At 37.7% G+C, this 20,738-nt stretch overlaps 1 protein-coding gene across 1 annotated transcript in view; it reads right to left on the bottom strand.

Annotated features, from left to right (window-relative positions):
• Positions 1-20,738, bottom strand: part of COL19A1 (collagen type XIX alpha 1 chain) — a 329,235-nt gene that overhangs the window by 62,743 nt on the left and 245,754 nt on the right. The window contains exons 18-28 of the mRNA XM_027057488.2: positions 18,007-18,051; positions 12,741-12,803; positions 7,303-7,338; positions 6,318-6,353; positions 6,170-6,223; positions 5,440-5,493; positions 3,928-3,981; positions 3,348-3,437; positions 2,335-2,379; positions 2,153-2,230; positions 24-59 (exon numbers count right to left, since the gene is read on the bottom strand). Of these exons, the coding sequence (XP_026913289.1) occupies positions 24-59; positions 2,153-2,230; positions 2,335-2,379; positions 3,348-3,437; positions 3,928-3,981; positions 5,440-5,493; positions 6,170-6,223; positions 6,318-6,353; positions 7,303-7,338; positions 12,741-12,803; positions 18,007-18,051 (591 nt within the window). The remainder of the gene's footprint in view (positions 1-23; positions 60-2,152; positions 2,231-2,334; positions 2,380-3,347; positions 3,438-3,927; positions 3,982-5,439; positions 5,494-6,169; positions 6,224-6,317; positions 6,354-7,302; positions 7,339-12,740; positions 12,804-18,006; positions 18,052-20,738) is intronic.

Below are 20,738 nucleotides of genomic sequence, written 5' to 3' on the forward strand. Positions count from 1 at the left end.
AATAACTTGGTTAAGTAGCTTACCTGAATACCTGGCTCTCCAGCTGGTCCTTGCGAGCCCTGAGTAGAATCAGATCCAATTATCAGAATTCCTCCAGAAATACCCATAAATTATGCAAGTGGGATCAAGAGCTATGTATTGTAACTTACTTAGTCGAACAACAAGGCTTGCCAACTTGCGCACACTGAAAACTCTCTGTGATGATGGCTAAAACCTTTGGATGGCAGGTAAACACTTAACCAGATGTCTGTTGCTTGGAACCTGAGCATGGCTTTGCTCAGATGCCTGGGATATCTGTCTCTCTCAGTACCATCATGTGTTCCTCCACCTTCACAAACACACAATGCACCCAAATTCTAGCTGTTCAGAAACTCCTGATAAAGTAATGAGCTCAGGACTTCCTTTCCTTTCTGCTTTCTACTTTCTACTTTGAGTCATTTCCCTATTTGAAGAAATTGCCAGAATCAGTGTTCAGTGACAGCAGTAGAAAGTAAAGCATCAATCAGCTATTCTTTTCTACTTTAGAAAATTGGAATTTGGGGTAATAAAGAGGAGGCTGGAAAATTATCAGTGAACCTAATGACGATAGCTCTATCCCTGTTACATAACCACAGACTGAGGAAGGAGGAACTGATGACCTAAGTAAGTAAAGGGCTGGGTTCTCAGCTGTTGACTTCAGTAACTGCCTACCAACATTTCCTTTCTTATTTATTTGTTTATAAAATGTTTATTTATTTGAGAGACAGAGAAAAGAGAGCGCACATGTGAGCAGGGGAGACGCAGAAAGAGAGGGGGAGAGAGAATCCCAAGCAGGCTCCATGCTGACAGTGCAGAGCCTGACATGGGGCTAGATTGAATGAACCATGAGGTCATGACCTGAGCTGAAATCAAGACTTGCACAGCTAACCCACTGAGCCACCCTGGTGCTCCTCTTTTCTTATTTTATAAAATAAATATTCATATGTATATGAATTCATATGTATATGTAGCTTTAGTCAAAGCTACTTTTTGTTCCCTTTCTATTTATATTGTGACCTTAGCTATTAATATATTTTTTATTTTTTGCTTCAATCTCTTTCACTCCCTTAATAGTTTCCTGATCCGTGTTTTTACTTTGTTTAATCTTCCATCTCAGTGGTCTTTTATATTCTTGCCCTGCAAAATCGATCACATACAATATAACCATTCACTATTTATGCCTTTTTTTAGCTTTTGTGATAACTTCATTACAAGGCCAATTTCCCAAATTAATGTCAATAGAATAAGTGTTTATTTCTACTTTTCTCATTCCAAAATCTTTTATGTTTTTTCATAGTAAATAAAAAGTTTTATCTCTTATTACTATTTAGTCAACAAGTACGCACATGGGGGTCATTATTATCAGGCACTGTCCTTGTAGCTAAGAAAACTGGGCATTAAAAAAATGGGCACTAAAAGCTGCCCATTCTTTGTGTTCACTATTATAAACAACTTCTATTATCTCTTCCTGAAGATATTACTGAAGAGATTTTTGACATCATCTCATTTATACACACTCCATTCACTTTAAATATTCACTTTTTATTTTTTCATTAAAAACAAATAGTAATATACAAAACCCTATCTTAGGCATGTGTACAATCTTACACACATTCATTTGTACTTTTTAAAATAGAGAAGAGAGGAACAAAGGGTTAAATAACTGCTCCTAATCCAAAATCAGTGTCTGTGAGATCAGCATCTGTGGGTCAGCAAACAGTAAGCACCTTCTCTGTGCTCAGTGACTTAACCCCAGTGCTCATTAATCCTCTCTCTCTGATTAGTGCTTACTTCCATTTCCTCTTCTGACCATTTCACTCTTTTCTTCTTCTTCTTTTTTTTAAGTTTATTCATTTTTCTTTTTGAGAGAGACAGAGAATGATGGGGGAGGGGCAGAAAGAGAGGGAGACATGGAATCCGAAGCAGGCTCCAGTTCTGTACTGACAGCACAGAGCCTGATGCAGGGCTCGAACCCATAGACCGTGAGATCATGATCCAAACCAAAGTTGGATGTCCAACTGACTGAGCCACCCAGGCGCCCCTCATGTTTCTCTTCTTATTCAAATTTGTCACTGGCTTTTATTTTACTGTTGGAATGGACAGGGTTTCAAAAGCTTGATAGAATTTCACTTACTGTTGGGCCAGGAACTCCCAGCCCTGGGGGACCTCTGTCACCTGGGGAACCATGGACACCTGGGAGTCCTCGTTCACCCTGTGCAATGAGAGGCTTCTGTGAGTGCGAGGGTCGGGGGACAAAAAATTTCAGGCTGTATTTTATTTTTAATTCTTTAGAAATAATCTATGATATTTTTATACCTTTGGCCCACGTGGACCAGGTGCTCCAGGATTTCCATCTAATCCCTACAATAAAAAAAAAAAGGAGATAAATACATTTCTTTTTCTAAAAACATTAAAAGCATCTTAGAAGTTATAACTCAAAAATGTTTTGTTGTTCTTCATCTTTCTTGAATAAACCCTTTTCTACAAAAGAATAAGGAACAGGAAATACAGATTTCTACCAGGTTATAGATTTTTGTATAGTTACTTTAACAAATAAGATGTTTTCATTTTTAGGGGAAGTGGGTGGGGGATGGGTGAAATAGGTGATGGAGATTAAGAGTACATTTAATCATGATGAGCACTGAATAATACAGGGAATTGCTGAATCACTGTATTATACACCTGAAACTAATATAACACTGTATGTTAACTACACTGGAATTAATATTTAACACTTAATAAAAAAGATGTTTTTATCTTTAAAATAAGGCATCTAATACTGAGAACTATTTATTATCAATAATTAATATAAAAAGTCAAAGAGGAGGAAAAAAAAGGCATGTGAAATAGGCTTATTGGTTATTTAGACTTTTCAGCTATTCAGTTTTTGTTATGTCCTGGAAATAGCCTGGGCCACAAGGACATTTTCTGCATATGACCATCATTGGCCATGCCTGCAGAGCCTCTGGAAAGAAAATTTCAGGCAGCTCTTCTGTTTTAAAATAGCATCCTAGGAAGGTTTATGATTTAAAACTAGTGTATCTTACTAGGCTCCATAGATCCCTAAAGAGTTCATGCAGAAGATTCAGGGAGGCCTATGAATCTTTCAAAAATGTATGTAAAATGGGTATGTGCATTTACTCAGAAGAGAGCCCTTTGCTTGCATCAAATTTCCAAAGAAGTTAGATCTCTTATCTAAAGAACAATATGAATATTTTGTTTTCTGCAGACCTCAACTTATTCCTATACTTGTGATCTGAACCTGGGAATACATGAAGGGTAATTAATGAACTTTCAAGGGAAATATTAGTAAAAGGGCTGTTACTTACTGGTTCCCCTGGCAGGCTTTTCCCTGGAGGACCAGCCTCACCTTTGGGACCTGGAAGCCCAGGAGGGCCTATAATCCCACCTGGATCTCCCTGAGGAAAAGAAGATTCTTATGTCATTGTTCAGGTTCACGGTGGGAGCTATGGAGACAGCAGTTTTCATTGCTTCAAGTTGTAGCCAAACTTCATTTTCTCACTCATTCACTCATTCAGCCCTATTTATGGAGGGCCTCATTCATGTCAGGCACTGTTCTAATTATCTTAGGTGCACTTAGATTTTGTGGTGAGGTATGTTACAAGTTTAGCAGTATCATGCCATATGTATAAATATATGTGTGTATAAATGTATGCACAAAAAGAGCACCTACTCAGAAAGTTCTTTAGATGATCTTCATGTTTTCTTTAAGTTCCTTTCCAGTAATGGTTCAACAATTAATATGTGTCTGTACGTACCTTGCACAATCCTGGCAGCCTTGTCTTATCCTTTTGCCGCACCTACCCACCCCCACCTCCCAAATCGCAGTGCCCTTCTGATCCTCTGTCTCTCCCTCCCACCTAGTTACTCAATGCATAAAATGTATACCTTTTCTCCTTTAATGCCTTGCTTTCCTGGGATACCATGTTCTCCTGGCAATCCCTAGAAAATTCAGAATTAATGGGAAAGAACAATTAGAATATCTCTTATTATGAGAACATATCTATCTGTGAGTCTTTGTCATGAGAACAGAATTGTAACATGTAAACTATAAGAGGATGGGTTGGTTTTGGCCTGTTAAAAAGGAAAACACATTGGTGAAAATATGTGGTTTGTTGTTTCAAGTGAAGTAACCTGGAGGTAATGGAAAAGAAACTAAGGGAGAATTGAACCAAATGCCCCATTCATATTATCGCCAATAAAGGGTGAAGGGATGGTGGTTGGTAGCATCACAGCACTATTTAGAACAACAATGGAGTAAACAGGAAGATATACCCTTATTATGTTTGGCAACAGTGGCTCTTTCCCTTTTGATTTTATTCTCTTTCTTAGCTCCAATTACTATCACTTCATCTCACTCTTGGTCACTTATGGCTCCACCTGTGCCACCAACATTTTATTCTTTTCATGAGATCTCTCCGTGAGGTACACCTATATTGGTTCATTAAATGGCTTGGGGGGGGGGGAGCGCAAGAAAAAGCTTTGCCCACAAACTGAATGTTCAAAGTACAAGCAGAACAAAGGCACAGAAAGACCTCTGGAGGCGCAGTCAAGAAGCATAGAGAATAGAGCAAGAGGTCATGGGACTGTTCCCAAGATGATAGGAAAAGGAGAGATTCCAATAGTTGCATAGAAAGTGCTGGAATTGTGGCTACATAGAGATAAGTTTCCAAGAAATTTTGGCCAAGCATTTCTGTTGTTATGCTCAAGTGAGGACTGATGGTGAATCTTAGCTCCCAAGTGGTTAGAAGGCCAGGCTAGGGAGGTTGTCCAAGGAACAAAAGGCTTAGTGGGGGAATGGATAGAAAAATGCATTTAAAGGACAACAGAGAGAGAGACAGACAGACAGACAGAGAGACAGACAAACAGATAGTGAGACCACTAGAATTAGGTTCTAATGCAACCTGAGGACCATCTTCCAATGGCATTATAGAAATATTTTCTGCTAAAAGATTTGCTCTTTTTGGAGGCTCTTGCAATAAAACAGTAACAGAAGCTTTGGAAGTGCCTTTTTTTGGATAGAGAATTGAGCCAAAGTCATGCATAATGAAAATGCTTTCTTTCTTTCTTGGTTTTCCTTATTTCTTTTGACGTTTCCAGTCTTCGCTACTGTTGGTACACCTCTGACAAGCATGTCCAAAATGATGACTTAGTTAACCTGACTTCCAAAGACTGATTTATTAGGCTAATGATATTCAAAAGGATCTCATGTGAATATATGAAGGTGCTAGCAGCCTTCTTGATAACCCCTGACACTAGGTTTGATCAGTCTTGGCAGTAGATGTGACCCATGTCTTTGGAAAAGGTGGTACAACTCAGTCACATGAAAACATACTGACATTCTTTAAGACATCGATTTAATTTCCACATATCAAAGAGACCTGTATTTACTATACATACAATATCTCCTGGTGGTCCTCTGGGTCCCATAGAGCCTTCAGGTCCTTGCTGACCCTAAAAGAAAGGTGATATGTAGTTCAACTTTGTTAAAAAACAGATTGTCCTTGAATATATATAAAACATGGTATGAACTTCATCTGTAGAAAGATGGGCTTTCTACCATCCTACCTTCTCTGAATAATTCTGAAATGTGCTTTGGGCTGACAAAGATAGTTTGAAGATGTTCTCATTTAAATGGGTCTTTTCCCACCAGCAAGTGAGGCCATGATAACCTCCCTCACCCATTGGTGGGAGCGCATCACATCTCTCCTGCACCTCCCAACAGCTGGTCTTTCTTGGGACACCCCTGCGGAATCCCACATGGGGAACTCAAGCATCTCAGAGCTGCATAATTTGGGCTTAGAAATTGAATCTTGAGTCCTGTTCATTTTAAGGATATAGTTCAGGGTCATAGGTTTCGCTCACATTATTTACTCATAAAGGGTTTAGGGATGCTATTGTGAATATGCTTTGAAAAAGAGTTTAAAAATCTTACTGTGAACCAGAAAGCACAATTACTATGTGTGTAATAAATGCAGCCAATAGGGGGGGAAATCACCATGGCAACATGATAAAATCTCTGAGAACGTTTGTGAAGAAAATGAGTGGCACACCAAAGCACTTTGTTTTGTACAGAAATGGCTATAACTCCAAAATTATTTCCTCTTTAACTCAGTCATTTCTTATATACCTTTAGTCCTGGACTTCCTATTAAGCCGGGGGCACCAGGATCTCCAGGTTCGCCCTAAACATGTGGGTGGGAAGGACAGTGAAATGGTTAATGTAATCTTCACAATCTCATTAGGTTGGAGATGCCATAAAGAAGGTTATGAGATTACCTTTATTCCCTGTGATCCCATTATCCCAGGTTCTCCCTGTAAAAAAACAAAACAAAACAAAACAAAAAACCAACCATTTATGTAATGCTTAAACTCAGATGGGGATGAGCATCTCTAATACTTGAATTCATCTGCATTTCTACTAATTAACATAGAATAAAGGGGGAGATTATGGACAGGATGATGAAGTCATCCTGGGAGTCATCCAGGGAGGGGGTCACTCTAAAACATGATTTAAAATACTTATTGATATCAAGTAAATAATAACTCCTATTTTCTTTCTTCTTTATAATAGTTTTCTCCCCAGTAAGTATCCCTTTTGACTCTACAATGATATCTCATTAGCAATCATTGCATTCTCTACTTAGCTGACTTTGTTATGATTTGCCACCAGCTCATCCTATATCTCAGTGAATTAAAACCTCAGATGAAGAAGGAAAAGAAAGAGTGGAATTTAAGTTTATATGTCATGGTGATTCTACTATTGGGTATATGTACTTAATGAAAAAAAAAACAAAAAAATTAAGGTTACATAAAAGAGTACAATATTGGCTGTAATGAGTTTGCTTTTCTTATTTTCATGACTTATTATTGATCCTTTTGATATAATCACCCCATTTGATAAATTTAATTTGTACCATTAACAGAATTTTTGAAAAAAAAACTGTATTTTATATTTTAATTTTATATTTTAGATATATTAAGTGTGTACCTTTCAAGACATTCATGTCCCATTACAAATAGTAATGGTTAAAGAAAATATACACTACCTAAGCCAAATGGTGCCATCAAATGATAAAACTTAACAAGGTTTAAAATTTCTCATTTATCAAAATAAGAGTAAAAAATCACAGAGGAAAAAGTAAAATGCTCAGAGAGGTTATTTTATCAAATCTATTAGACTCCACAGTAAACATACCAGAAATCAGAGAGATAGAAATCGATGAAGTAGAAAATACAAGATAGTGATAAAACATCTACTTACTCTATCTCCCTTTTCACCTTTTGTAAAAGCTTCCCCCTAGGAAAATGGGTAGAAAACAGAAGCAATTATAAACACTTTTGGAAATAAACTCTCCAAAACTGGATATGGATGAATCCTGCAGGCCAAACTCAGGCCTCTGTCGCAAAAAAGTCCCTGAGATAACTCAGAATGTCACACAGTCTGCTTTGCGCAGTTTAAAGGGAACATATGAGAATTAATTAAAAAACTCATATTCCCAAGTGAACAGTAAGTTAATCATTCTAATACTATTTTGAGAATCCTGAGTGGAACAAATTGGAATGCTGCCCAAGGCTGAAGCTTCCTTTTTCATGGTTCACATAGAAGCTGATCACATTCTCTCTCTCCCTGCACCTCCTCCCCACCCCCCAAACACACATATTGAGGCTTTCTCTCATTAGCTTTTCTGTTCCTCAAGTCACATGTATGCGATTTCATTTACTTTGCACAACAGTGCTGTGAGGAAGATATGGTCCCATTTCAAGTATGAGGAAAGAGACTCAGAAAGGTTCTGCGTAACTGAGTTATTTCCCCTAAAATAGCACTCACCCATTCTATGTCTCCTTGTTTATCTTGCCTATAAACTCTGTGAATGTAGGGATTTAATTGATCTCAACTATCATAGTATCTCTGGTGTACTGTTGGTGCCCAGTAAAAGTTTATTAAATTAGAGAATTTAAAGTTATGCAGACATAACAGTAATAGCTGATGTTCATTAAATACTCATAATGTATCAAACACTGATCTAATCAGTATTCTAGTTCCTTCTTATGTGTCACTGGGGTAGGTACCATTAGAACACCCATTTATGGATAAGGAAAATGAGGCACAGAGAAGTTAAGTAATTTCCCCAAGTCACATAGCCAGTGAGAGGTCATTCAGGATTTAAACCTAGACAACCTGAATTCAAACCCAGGCTTTGGTTACTCATTCTTATTTGATTTGTAATTTGATTTACTTATTATTTGAAATGAGTGAATTGACAATAAGACGGAAACCATACATCAAAAATTTTTTTCTCTTGCATATGAAAGTCAAGAGAAAACATGAGAACCACAGGTAAATAATACTATGCTTAAAGGTCCTCTTAGGGACTGCTGGTCTTTTAAACAAATCACTAATGGGAGATAAGTGGTTAGTAAATAAAACTCTGTGGTTTGCACCTCATGTCCTATGTGCTCAGGACTAGAGGGCTCACCTTATTCTCTTCCATATTTCCCAGCAACCTTGCAGTTACCCGGGGGGCAGGCAGCTAGTATTGGCAATGCAATGTGAGCAGATGTAACATGTGTTACTGCAGGCTGAGGTAAGGAGGAGCCCAGTCCTGATGTTCCAGTCCCACTTTCCCCACAGTGGTGACCGAGAAGGTTGTGTATATCAGATGGCTGAGTTACATGGGGTCATCAGCCTGGTACCTGAATGCAGTAAGGGTCAACCCCACTCCTCCCAACCCAACCATGCTGGGCATGCAGCATGAGCAAGAGATGATCTTTCTTGCATTAAGCCACAGAGACTTCAGGGTTAATGTGTTACCTAGCATAACTTAGCCCACCCTGTTATGCCCCATATCTAGCCAACACGATTAAATCTCTTATTTTTGGTTGGTGTGCTGGGTTGCTCAGCTGGTTAAACATCCAATTCTTGATTTCAGCTCAGGTCATGATCTCACAGTTCATGAGTTCAAGCCCCACATCGGGCTCTGCACGGCCTGCTTGGTATTCTCTCTGTCCCTCTCTCTGTCCCTCCCCTGCTCACAATCTCTCTCAAAATAAATAAATAGAGCTTAATTTTTTTAATCTCTTATTATTGGTTAATTGCTATACATTAAATCAGAGCATTATTTATAATCTTGTCTTTCAGCCTTAATTCAAAAAATTCTATTTGATTTTTAAGAGATGATGTTATTTAGATATAAGCATGGGCCACATTGCTCCTATAACTGCTTATTTGCTTATATCACATTGCTTATATCATGCTTATTTAGAGCCACTGTGAATCCATATTGATTAAAGTAACAGGTTAAAAAAAAACAATAATAAAAAATAAAACCAGGAGCCTGGTTATCTCAAGACTTGATATTTAGTCCTAGCTCCAATGGTCACTATCTGTGTCAAGTACCTTGCCTTTTAGAACCTCTCTTTCTTTATCTGAGGTTTAACCAGATGATCTCTTTTAAGTATATTTTAGCTCTGATATGTTACACATAAAGTTATATTCTAAATGTTTAGTAGTGGGGGGGAAACTGCCATTCAGGATAAATGGTTCAGAACTCAAATCTGTATGAAAATCATTCCTCTTTTTGGGACTTTTGGTGATTTTGCTAAGTCAGGTCCAGATTCTGTTCTGGAATAGAGTGTGAGAGGGATGCCTGGGTGGCTCCGTCGGTTAAGTGTCCGACTTTCAGCTCAGGTCATGATCTCATGGGCTGTGGGTTTGAGGCCCATGTCGGGCTCTATGCTGACAGCTCAGAGCCTGGAGCCTGCATCAGATTCTGTGTGTGTGTGTCTCTCTCTCTGCCACTCCCCAACTTGTGCTCTGTCTCTCTCTCAAAAATAAACAAACATTAAAAAAAAAAGGAAAGAAAGAAAGTGTGAGACCACAAAGGGCTAAACTCTGCATAACATTGTAAAAATGTGTTTCTTTTATGTGGGGGGCAGAGAGGAAGGCAGGCAAGATCTTAAAGTAGTTCCCCCTCATCTGTGATTTCACTTTCCATGATTTGTCACTCACAACCAACTGCAGTTTGGAACCAGATGATCCTCCTTCTGAGGAATCATCATGTCAATAATAGCCTAACACTATGTCACAACACCTACATCATTCACCTCACTTCATCTCTTCACGTAGGCATTGATGATTTCACTTCATCACAAGAAGGGCGAGTGCAGTACAAGATATTCTGAGAGAGAGCACATTCACATAACTTATCACAGTATATTGTTATAATTGTCCTATTTTACTATTAGTTATTGTTGAGGGTCTCTTGCTGTGCCTAATTTATAAATTAAACTTTACCATAGGTATGTATGTATGTACGTATACGAAAAAACAGTGTATACAGTTGACCCTGAACAACACAGGTTTGAATTGCATGGGTTTACTTATATGCAGATTTTTTTATAGTACAGTACTGTAAAATGCATTTTCTCTTATGATTCTCTTAGTATTTTCTTTTCTCTAGCTTCCTTATTGTAAGAATACAGTACAATACACATAACATACAAAATATGTGTTAATCAGTTGTTCATTGGTCAACAGTAGGCAATTAGTAATTAAGTTCTGGGGAGTCAAAAGCAATATGAGGATTTTCAACTATGCTGGGGCTTAGTGCCCCTAACCCCCATGTTGTTCAGGGTCAACTGTATAGGGTTCGGTACTATTGGTGGTTTTAGGCATCCACTGGAGGTCTTGGCACCTATCCTCCTTGAACAGGTGGGACTACTCTATAGGGACGTGGAATAATTAAGGGATTAAGAGGGAACTGGCAAAGAGAAAAGTTAAAAGGAAAAGAAGTCTGTTTCTCCTATGTAAGGCAGATAGGGCCAATGATAATCTCAGTGGGGTAGGTGGGCTGCCCCCAAACGTCCGTGGTGGGAGAGAAAGCCAGAGTGAATCTCCTAGAAGCTGTGAAGTCCCCCAATCATTGCTACAAAGAGCATGATCCAAGGGCCAACAGCATGAGCATCACCTGGGAGCTAGTGAGAACTGCAGCCTCTCAGGCCCCACCCCAGACTTACTGAATTAGACCCAGCATTTCAAAAGATCCCTAGGTGATTCAAATACACTTTCCATTTGAGAAACACTGCTCTTAAACCATTCCAAGTTCCTTTTTTCTGCCCTTCCTGTTTTTCCAATAGAATTTTTTCAAATCTGAAATCCAGGTCTGCCATGTGTCACCCAGTAGTTTAAAAGGTGAGTTTGAGTGTCCAAGCGTGGAGGGGAGACAGTGTAGACCTAGAGAAGCAGTTACGAATGGTTAAGAGTTGTCAACAAATGTGGAGCATCAGGAAGAGTTAAGCAGATGGAGGGGACCAATCACCAGGCTGGATTTGTGGAATGTGAGTTTCTCAGACATTCTTGGAAAAATGAAGCTGGGAAATCCCATGAAAGACTGTCACTTGCTGCAGTTGAATATGGAAGCTTGGACTGGACACCAAAGGCAAGCATGACCCCTACAGGGAGGACAACTTGCGTTACTTGGGTAACAGCATTGACTCTAAAGCTGCCTGAAAAATTACTGTCATAGACAAAGATGCCTACATTTTCAAGTGGAAGCACAGGGAAATTTTGGCTTTGTAATATTAAATACTGTTTCTGTTTGGCATGCAGGCATTTTAGGGACGTCTGCAATCACTATCCCTGGTAAACTTATATCCTTTAGTCACAATGGTAAGGAAGCAGGGAAAAGTGATTTTAAAAAAGTATTACACTTTTTTTCTTGTTCTTTTTAAATTGTTTTATTTATTTTTAATTAATTAATTTTTAAAATTTACATCCAAGTTAGTTAGCATATAGTGCAACAATGATTTCAGGAGTAGATTCCAGTGATTCATCCCTTATGTATAACACCCAGTGCTCAAAAAAAAAATTTATATATATATATCTATATATATATGTCTTTATGATATATATAAAGACATATGTATAAAGATATATATATATAAATATATATATCATATATATATATAAAGATAAAGCATTTAAGTCTGAGTCTTGCTGATTTTTACAGACTGCTGTGGGTTTTTGTCTTTGCCTTTTTAGCAGGATTTTTAAAAAGTTATTTTTGGACTATATTCACGTAATCTCTTTAGGTAGCCCTATTTGAGTATAAATGATAATTTAGGTTTGTCCCCTTACAAAAGAATTAAGTTTTGAAAGAAAGTGGTCTCAGTAATCAGTATTACTGATCAAAGCCACTTTGATCTTATAAAAACCAAGGAAGGAAAATAACTTCAGAAAGTATACTGCCAGCAATAGATATAAGTTTTTAATTTTTTTGGATGTATTAGCTCCAGTTTTTTGATATATTGACTTTATTATTTATTATAGTTATAATGTTTAGTTATGGCAGAGCAGCTTAGTAATTTTTAAACCCCGTGTTCTATAATTAGTCTGCCTAAGTGTGATTCATAGCTCTAACACACTAGCTATGTGACCTAGGGCAAGTTGCTTAACCTCTCTGGCCTCAGTTTCTTCATATGAAGAACAAGGGTGATAATAGCCCACCTATCTCATTAAAAAAAAAAAAAGATTAAGTTACTTAATGCCTTACATAGAGCATTTGCTCAAATATCTTATTGACTATTGTTTGCCAAGGCAGGGACAAACAAGGTTCATGGAATTAGTGCTGATTAGGAAAAATACTTTTCATTCTATTTTTGTGAATATTCTTCCTTTGTCCTAAAAGTGTTAATACTTACAGATTCTCCTTTTTGACCTTTAGGGCCAATGGACCCTGGAAATCCCGGTTGTCCAGCTTCACCCTTTTGAGAAAAAGCAGAAGAGTGATTTTGCATGAGGTCAGATGAGTACTGTAGTGACTCTCAGATTGAAGAGTGATTGTGCTCCTTCTGGCCTGGAATTTACCTATTGTCGTCCAAGGAGGAGTTCTGAATCTAGTTATACTATTTGCATAATCATGTATTTGTCAGCACTTCACAATGCCTTTAGCTCTTTCAGAAATCCATAATATTCATAATGATATTCAAAATTAATGTGAAACAAATTATTTTTCAAGGAAAGATGTTCAGAGAAGAAAAATATATAATTTTGTCCTGTTTTGCCAAAAAAAATTTTTGTGTGTGTGATCTTAAAGACATCAGATTGTTTAACTGACAATAATCCAAGACTCATTTTATCTCAGACACTTCTTTCTTTTTTTAGGTGGAGGAGTGGGGAGCCATGGGAAGAAAAGGGAGTCTCTCAGCTGTTTCCAGCATTGATATAATCACTTAAATGACTGGCTGTGGACAAAGAAGACATTCTTGTCCATGTGGTAACAGCAGCTTAGGAATGTGTAAGATGTTCTGGTCAGAGATCTTGAAAAGGGGTTTGTGACATATAAAAAAGTACTTTGAGAAAATACAATTTAGAAATAATACTGTGGGAGGAAAACAGATCACTAGTCAGACTTTGGAGGATCCCAGCATTGTGCTTCCTTTCAGCACCTACCAAGATCCTTGAATATCACATTATGGTTAAAGTAAATACAGCCACTGGAAGTATGTTGGATTTTTTTTTTCCAACCTCAAAAGCGTTTTTGCAAAATGATGTTCACCATGGTACTTCTGGGCATATACCTTTTTCACCTTTCTTACACATTTTTTATTTTGAAAAAAATATAGAAAACATAAAGTCAAATGTGTCAAACCTCTGTGTATCAGGTACCCCAAATGAAAGTAATACAAAAATTTGCAATCTAAGAAGAAATTTCCTACATTTCCCCTTCTATTTCTGTCCCAGAGGAAGCCACTCTCTTGAATGTAGTGTTTATATTTTTCAGTCCATGTTTTTTCACTTTTACTGCATATATGTAATCATAAACAATATATTATTTGATATTTAAAACAAATTCCATAAATAGCTTTTTTTTGGTATATGATATCCTATAACTTGCATTTTACCACTCAAGGTTGTTTTTAATATCCATTCCTATTGATACATATAGATCTAGTTCACTCATTGTAACCACAGGACAGCATTCTATAATGTTACTATATACCAGGGTTTACCCAAGCCCCATTGATGGGCACTTGGGTTGTCTCCAGCTTTTCTTTATTATAAACAAATGCTGTAGTGCACATCTCTATATCTTCCCCCTTTTATGGATGTGTTTATCTGTTTATTTTGAAGCCTCAAACAACAGTCCACCCAAAATACTTCAAATAAAAATTTATTACAGTCCCAAAAATGTTGGCTTATTTCCACATTTCTATCTAAATCAATATCTTATGACTTTACACTAGAGGAAGATGGAGTTTGTCATGTGCAATTGATACAGAAGATCACATTTTTCAAAAGGTTCTTCTAGATTTGTGGAATATATTTTTTAAAATTAATCTTGATTTTATTAATGTATTTTTCCTTCTTGAACCTAAACATTTAATGTACCATCACCAGTCTTATACTAACCACACTGTAGCAGAAACTATTCTTTTTTCTAGATATAATAAATTCTATCCAAAATAAGAAGAGGGAGAAATTGGTAGATACATTTAAAAAACGAATTAATGTTGGTTGTAAAGAGAAAATAAACAACTGGCTTTGTCTGAGCATTAGGGTGTACAGAGTGACCATCCTGTTACTCATCTGTTAAAATCCCCAGTGCATAGGGGTGAAGGAAAAACATGCCTAGTAGTTAGACTAATCTGCAAAATATAAAAGTAGAAATCAGGGAAGGGGTCTAGAAATTACTATTAAAGTCACATCTACCTGCTACCAAAGGGGAAGTAGAGGACATTATATAAGGAAGAAGAGTAATTATATTCAGTGCTGCTATATATTTGAACCCATGTAAATAAGTCTCCATTGAAATGTAGAGGAAGGACCCAGTAGAGGCATGGGTCCATCTCTCTGAGTGGTACTTGGTCAGGCTGGACTTAAAGGAAATCTTAGGGACCTATTCCCTCATATAAAATTCTGTAAACAAAAGCATTTCATATCTGAATCTTAGACACATGAGGAGTTGGTTTTCATATTTAAAATGAATGTTCAGTGATTTATCACTGTAGCTAGCAGTTGAAAGGCAGATGAATTTACTGAGCTTCAGGAAAAGCTGTCCTCTAATTTGACACTTTCAAAGCTATTTGAAAGGCCTGGTGCTATTGAGGCTTAGTTTTTTCCTCCTGTCAGTTGGCCCCAAAAGATACCTCCTAATTTCATAGTAGTCCTTAGATGTGCTGCTACCTTATTCCACTGTCTATATAAAGGAGTAGTTCTCCTCAACCAATCTGTAAACATGTTATTCCTTCACCACATTCTGCCAGTCTCAGGAAAGCTGTAGAGCAGGTATCATCATTTTAACACTGGTCGCCTGATCACGTGGCTGCCATGGTCTCTACTTCCGGTTACTAGTAGCCACTAGTGTCCGTTGGTGTTTCTCCTTGTATTTTGGTGTTCTTGATACAGGATGTGGCTGCTAAGCCTGGGGTGATCTGTGTGTAGATTCTGCTGCTTGGGTTTTGGGTAGGCTGCTTTCGTGATTCTATTTTGCGTTGAGAAGTGATGTATTCTACAGCAATAACAAATCACTTATGTGTTGAAGTTGTACTTCTGACTAAATCTTTTGTACAATGATATAAATTGGGTCCTTTCTCTGTCAAAATTATGGTGGGAGGTGCAAAGATGAACAAGACCAGGTGTTAAGGATGGCAACAGCTATGAATACCAAAGACAGAGAAATGACACTTCGTGAGAAGAAAGTCTGGAGTGAATGAGTGGAAAGGAACAAATCTTTAGTGGAACCTTAATATGTGTCAGGTATTGTGTTTTGGGGTAAGCTCATCTCATCTCATTTGATTTCAATCCGGCCATTAACTCTTTGTGTAGACACAATTATGCCCATTTAATGGATGAGGAAACTGATGCTCAGAGAAATGAAGTGATTTTCACAAGTAGTTAGTTAATGGCACAATGAATTTTGACCCCAGAGCCCATGTTCTTTCCACCACTCAGTGGTTCTCACTCCTGACTGCCTGTTACAATCATCTGAAGCACTTTTAAACATATTTCCTCAGACTTATTTACATGGGTTCAAATATATAGACTCGACACCAAGTCAACCACAGGTATGGGCTCCACAGCAAATCAGAGTCTCTGGGCGTGAAGCCTGAGCAGTAGTATTTTCTAAGAGCTCCCCATGTGATCTCAATGTGCAGCCAGGGTTGAGAACTACCAAGGTCCACTATAGGTGCAAGCAAAGATCTGTGAGGGCAGCTTGAAGGAGGTTTAAATTCTCATTATGGTGACCCATGAACAGCATTATAATTTAAAAAATGAATGTATTGATTCATAACAGATACTAACCATTTAGTACCTTAGGTAGAGGTAGAGGTGACCTTACTCTTCCAGCAAGTGCTATGCTTGTCTTTCAGTTTATTTTATGCATTATTTATTGGCAGAGTCTTTCTCCTGTTAATTAGAATTCTTACAAATCATTTCATATGTACATTTATATCAGGTACTGCATCAAGCTCCCTGTAGACTCTTCTAGGTTATTCCTCTGGGTGGGAGGAGGGAACAGTTATACCACTGGCTTTTTCTAATTCCACTTAAGATTCTGAAGCAACTAGAAAAGATTTTGAGCAATAGAAAAGGTCCTTAGAGTTTGAAATACACCTGTTTTACAGAATCAAATTTCTCATCATTGAGGTCTTAAGAATTCCTAAGTAACATATGTTTCCTAATGAACATAGCAAAACAGAAGCCAGCTGTTTTGTTTCAATAAATGAATCATCATTTAAATACTTTAAAAGTGCCACAGCACTCTTCTTTGCTCAGCTGTCCTATGTGACAAGCTTTGTGGCTTTCTTTCTTTCCCCCATTAGCCCACATGTGCGCAGTAGTAATTGCTTAAAATGTAATGTGTTTGTCACGGTGGTGTAGGAATTCTGTAAGCTATTTGATTACAGAAAATAATGCTAATGTACTACCCGTACAATCCTAGACACATAAATGCCTTATTATTGCTGTATAATCAATACTTTCTGGATATCTTTTTAAGAATGTCAAGGTTTTACTTATTTTTTTTTGCAGAAAATTTCATTTTCAATGGTCAATTTAAAAGAAGTTTCTAGTTTCTGTTGAGACCATCTTTTAGCAATATTTTCTGGTGGTAGATGTATGGTCTTTTGAATAGATTGGTTGCATTGATTTATAAGGCACGGAAGTCATATTTTCTCGAATTCATGTCGAAATACCCTGCTCTCAATCAAGAGAATTTTTACTGGGTGAATGAATGAAAGTAGCACTCACAGGACACATTCCCTTGGAGTATTTTCAGACCTACTCATCTCTGTCTGTAGGTTTAATGTGCATTGTTTTTTTTCCTGACAATGGTACATTCACACTGAATTCAAGGTCATCACAATTTCAGAATCAAATCAGAGTGAAACATCTTTCTGAATGGGCAAGTGAATCTGTCATCTTCACAGCTCACATAATTAAACCAGTGACTGATGACAAGGAGAAATGCAATAGAAATTTATTAGCATTTTAATTTTAAAACTGTTTTGAAATAATAATGATTACACATTATAAAACTCCACCAAAAAATGCCCCCATGATGGTTTATGTATGGGTACTTAAGATGACACAAAAATAGGGAGCCTGAGCCTGAGGCAATTTGCTAAAGGGGGTCTTCAATTTTTTTTTTTTTTGCCACCTGCACAGATTCATGAAACATCGCTTTATGAATCAAAGCTTGTGTTCCAATTTTATTTCCCTTGTTCCAGCTATTTCCCCTTCCTCTTCCTTGTAGCCAACTGCTATTCAGCAATCTTCACTGAGGAGCAAATCCTCAGTGCCTAATCCCGCTGTCTGGTCAGGAGGCGGAGAGGCTTGCGCCCCCTGCAGGCCGGGCTCCCCAGGGACAGAACTCCGTGTGGCAGCAGGACTGCCCCTGACATGTGAATGCATAGGAAGATGTAAAACCCCAGTTGCTTTGTTCACTTTGGCAAATCTGATTACCTTCTCTCCTTTTGGGCCACCAGCTCCATATTCACCAAGGTTTCCCTAGGTAAACATAAGACAAATATAAATACAAAAACAGTCCATTTATGTTTAATACACTCAGCCCCTGCATTAAAAATATAGTAAGATAATAGTGCCGTAACAGCTTTTTATGAATACCATCTCAATCATTTTTGCCTCTCTCACCTTCTGTGAAATATTCTTGAAAAACTCCAATTTTGGAGATACTATCTATCTTCTGTGACTTCCCCCCCACAGGAGATGATTCGGGAGAAATACCACACCTCCAAGGGCAAACTGTCGTTACTCCAAATTAATGTCTGGCAACATTACTTGGTCACCAACAACTCCACTGACATGACTTTGTAACATTGTTAATGATATCTTTATTTCTCACTGTAACGGACATTCCATTAATTAACCTCTTGGTTGCACTTGCCACTCTCTTGACTTGTATAATACCTCACTTTCCTAGTATCTTCCTATTTTTCTGACCTGTCCTCTTTCTCCTCACCTAACGGGTAAAGGTTAGATTTCCTCAGGACTTATGTCCAGACTCTTTTCTCTTGTGACTCAACATTTTCTCCTGGGCATCCTTCTTTGCTCCCATGGCTTCGGTATCATCTATACAAAGATGGACAGTTTTATAAACCCAGCACACATCTCCTGAGTTTTGACCCATGTATCAAATTTTCTACTTGCTGTATACACTTGTAAATTCTAGAAAAAAACTCATATTCAAGAGGTTCAAACGAAAATTAAAAAATATAATAATACACACATATATGAGAGAGAGAGATGAGAGTATTACATCACGCTGTTAACATTCATTAGCCCAGAAGTGGGGTAATAACAATTGACTTCTTCCGAATGTATCTCTATAGTTACTTGTTAAAATGCATAGTAATTTCATTTTACAATTGAAAAAAAATCAAGGAAAGAAAGAAAACCAAGGAAAAAAAGAAAATCTGAAAAATTTCCCTTCCATAGAAGTCTTCCTTCTTCACTCTGGCTATCATTGTTAACACCGCCCTCCTCCTTATTCCTCAAGTCCCATCAGTCATCCAGCCTGGTTTCTCTGTTCCCCAAGTCTCTTCTCTTCACACTACCTGTCTTCACTCCAGGTAAGCTATCATCATGTCTTGCCAGGACTATTGCAGTTGCTCCCTAACTGGCATTCTATAATCCAGTCTTGCTCCCCATACACCTACATTTTCTATATAAAGTCAGAGAGAGATTCTGAGCCCCTTCCTTCTAATCCTTTATAAAGCCATCAAAATCCCACCTCATTTTCCTCTACAGGATCATGGTAGCCACTGCTCTCCCTCAGAATTTCCGTCTGGAACAGCTTTCTTTTAGCTTCTTAAATGGAGCAAGGTACTTCCCACTTCACCCTTTAAGTCATCACTCTGTCCTCACCCTTTGTCCAGTTAGCAACTATTCATCATCCTTCAGGTCTCAAGTATTAGAAGATGCCATTCACAGAAGCCTCCTGCGGGTCTCCCAGACAGGTTCTCCTCTCATCTTCTCATTGGATATTGTAGTTTTCTTTCATAATACTTACTAATATTTTTAATTTTGTGTTTGTGTAAAGAATTTTGCATCTTTTACACTAGAATATAAGCTCCATGATGACCTGGAATTGAATGCCCCATTCCTTGCACAGTACTTTACAGGAAACATTCAACAAATATTTGTTGAATAAATAAGCCTATAATTCGAATTTATGTGTTTTCTCATTAAAATCTTTTTATTAAAATACATGTGTTGGGGTGCCTAGGTGGCTCAGTCAGTTAAGCGTCTGACTCTTGGTTTTGGTTCAGGTCTCATCATTCATTGAATAGAGCTCCACATGCTGTTAGCATGGAGCCTGCTTGTGCTCTCTCTCTCTGCCTCTCTTTCAAAATAAATAAGCTTAAAAATAAAATAAAATATCTGTGTTGATAGAAAAAATTAAAAGTAGAGGAACTTTAAAAAAAATGTTTATTTATTTTTGAGAGAGAATGCGAGCAGGGGAGGGGCAGAGAGAGAAGGAGATAGAGAATCCCAAGCAGGCTCCATGCTGTCAGTGCAGATCCTGATGCAGGGCTTGAACTCACAAGATGTGAGATCATGACCTGAGCTGAAATCAAGAGTTGGACGCTTAACTGACTGAGCCACTCAGGCACACCAAAATTAGGGGAACATTTAAACAACAAAAATATCCAGAGGCACTCATTCAGATCACTGTTACTATAATTTGACATTTCAAATATGCCTTCCATGCTATTCATACTACTTCAATCAAAAATAAGTAGTTTATAACTGCTGTTACTGTTGGTCTTGTGACAAACATTTTCTCATTTTTTCCTATTTAACTTTCATCTGAAATGTCTAAATTGAAAATAAAAACTGTATTCTCAAAATCCTGAGCTGTAAATTATTACAGGGACATACTTGAAAATGAGATATGAAACCCTAAGACATGTACACACATACATAAAGAATCAGCAGTTCCAAAATGATAGGTCGCTTGGATGCAACCTGCATAAAACAAATTTGAGGCATTGTCTGATAATACTAGCCATTTGGACATGATGCCAATCAGTGTATACAACCCATCAGCACCTCTCCCTGGCTGTGTTTAAGGTAGGACATTTTTGGGAAAGCTGGAACATGCTTTGGTGTAAGACATGAGTTATCCAGAGATGGTTTTTGGATTGGGAGGCCCCATGCTCTTGAATTGCAGC

The sequence above is a fragment of the Acinonyx jubatus genome, chromosome B2 (genome assembly GCF_027475565.1).
Source record: "Acinonyx jubatus isolate Ajub_Pintada_27869175 chromosome B2, VMU_Ajub_asm_v1.0, whole genome shotgun sequence".
NCBI lineage: Eukaryota > Metazoa > Chordata > Mammalia > Carnivora > Felidae > Acinonyx > Acinonyx jubatus.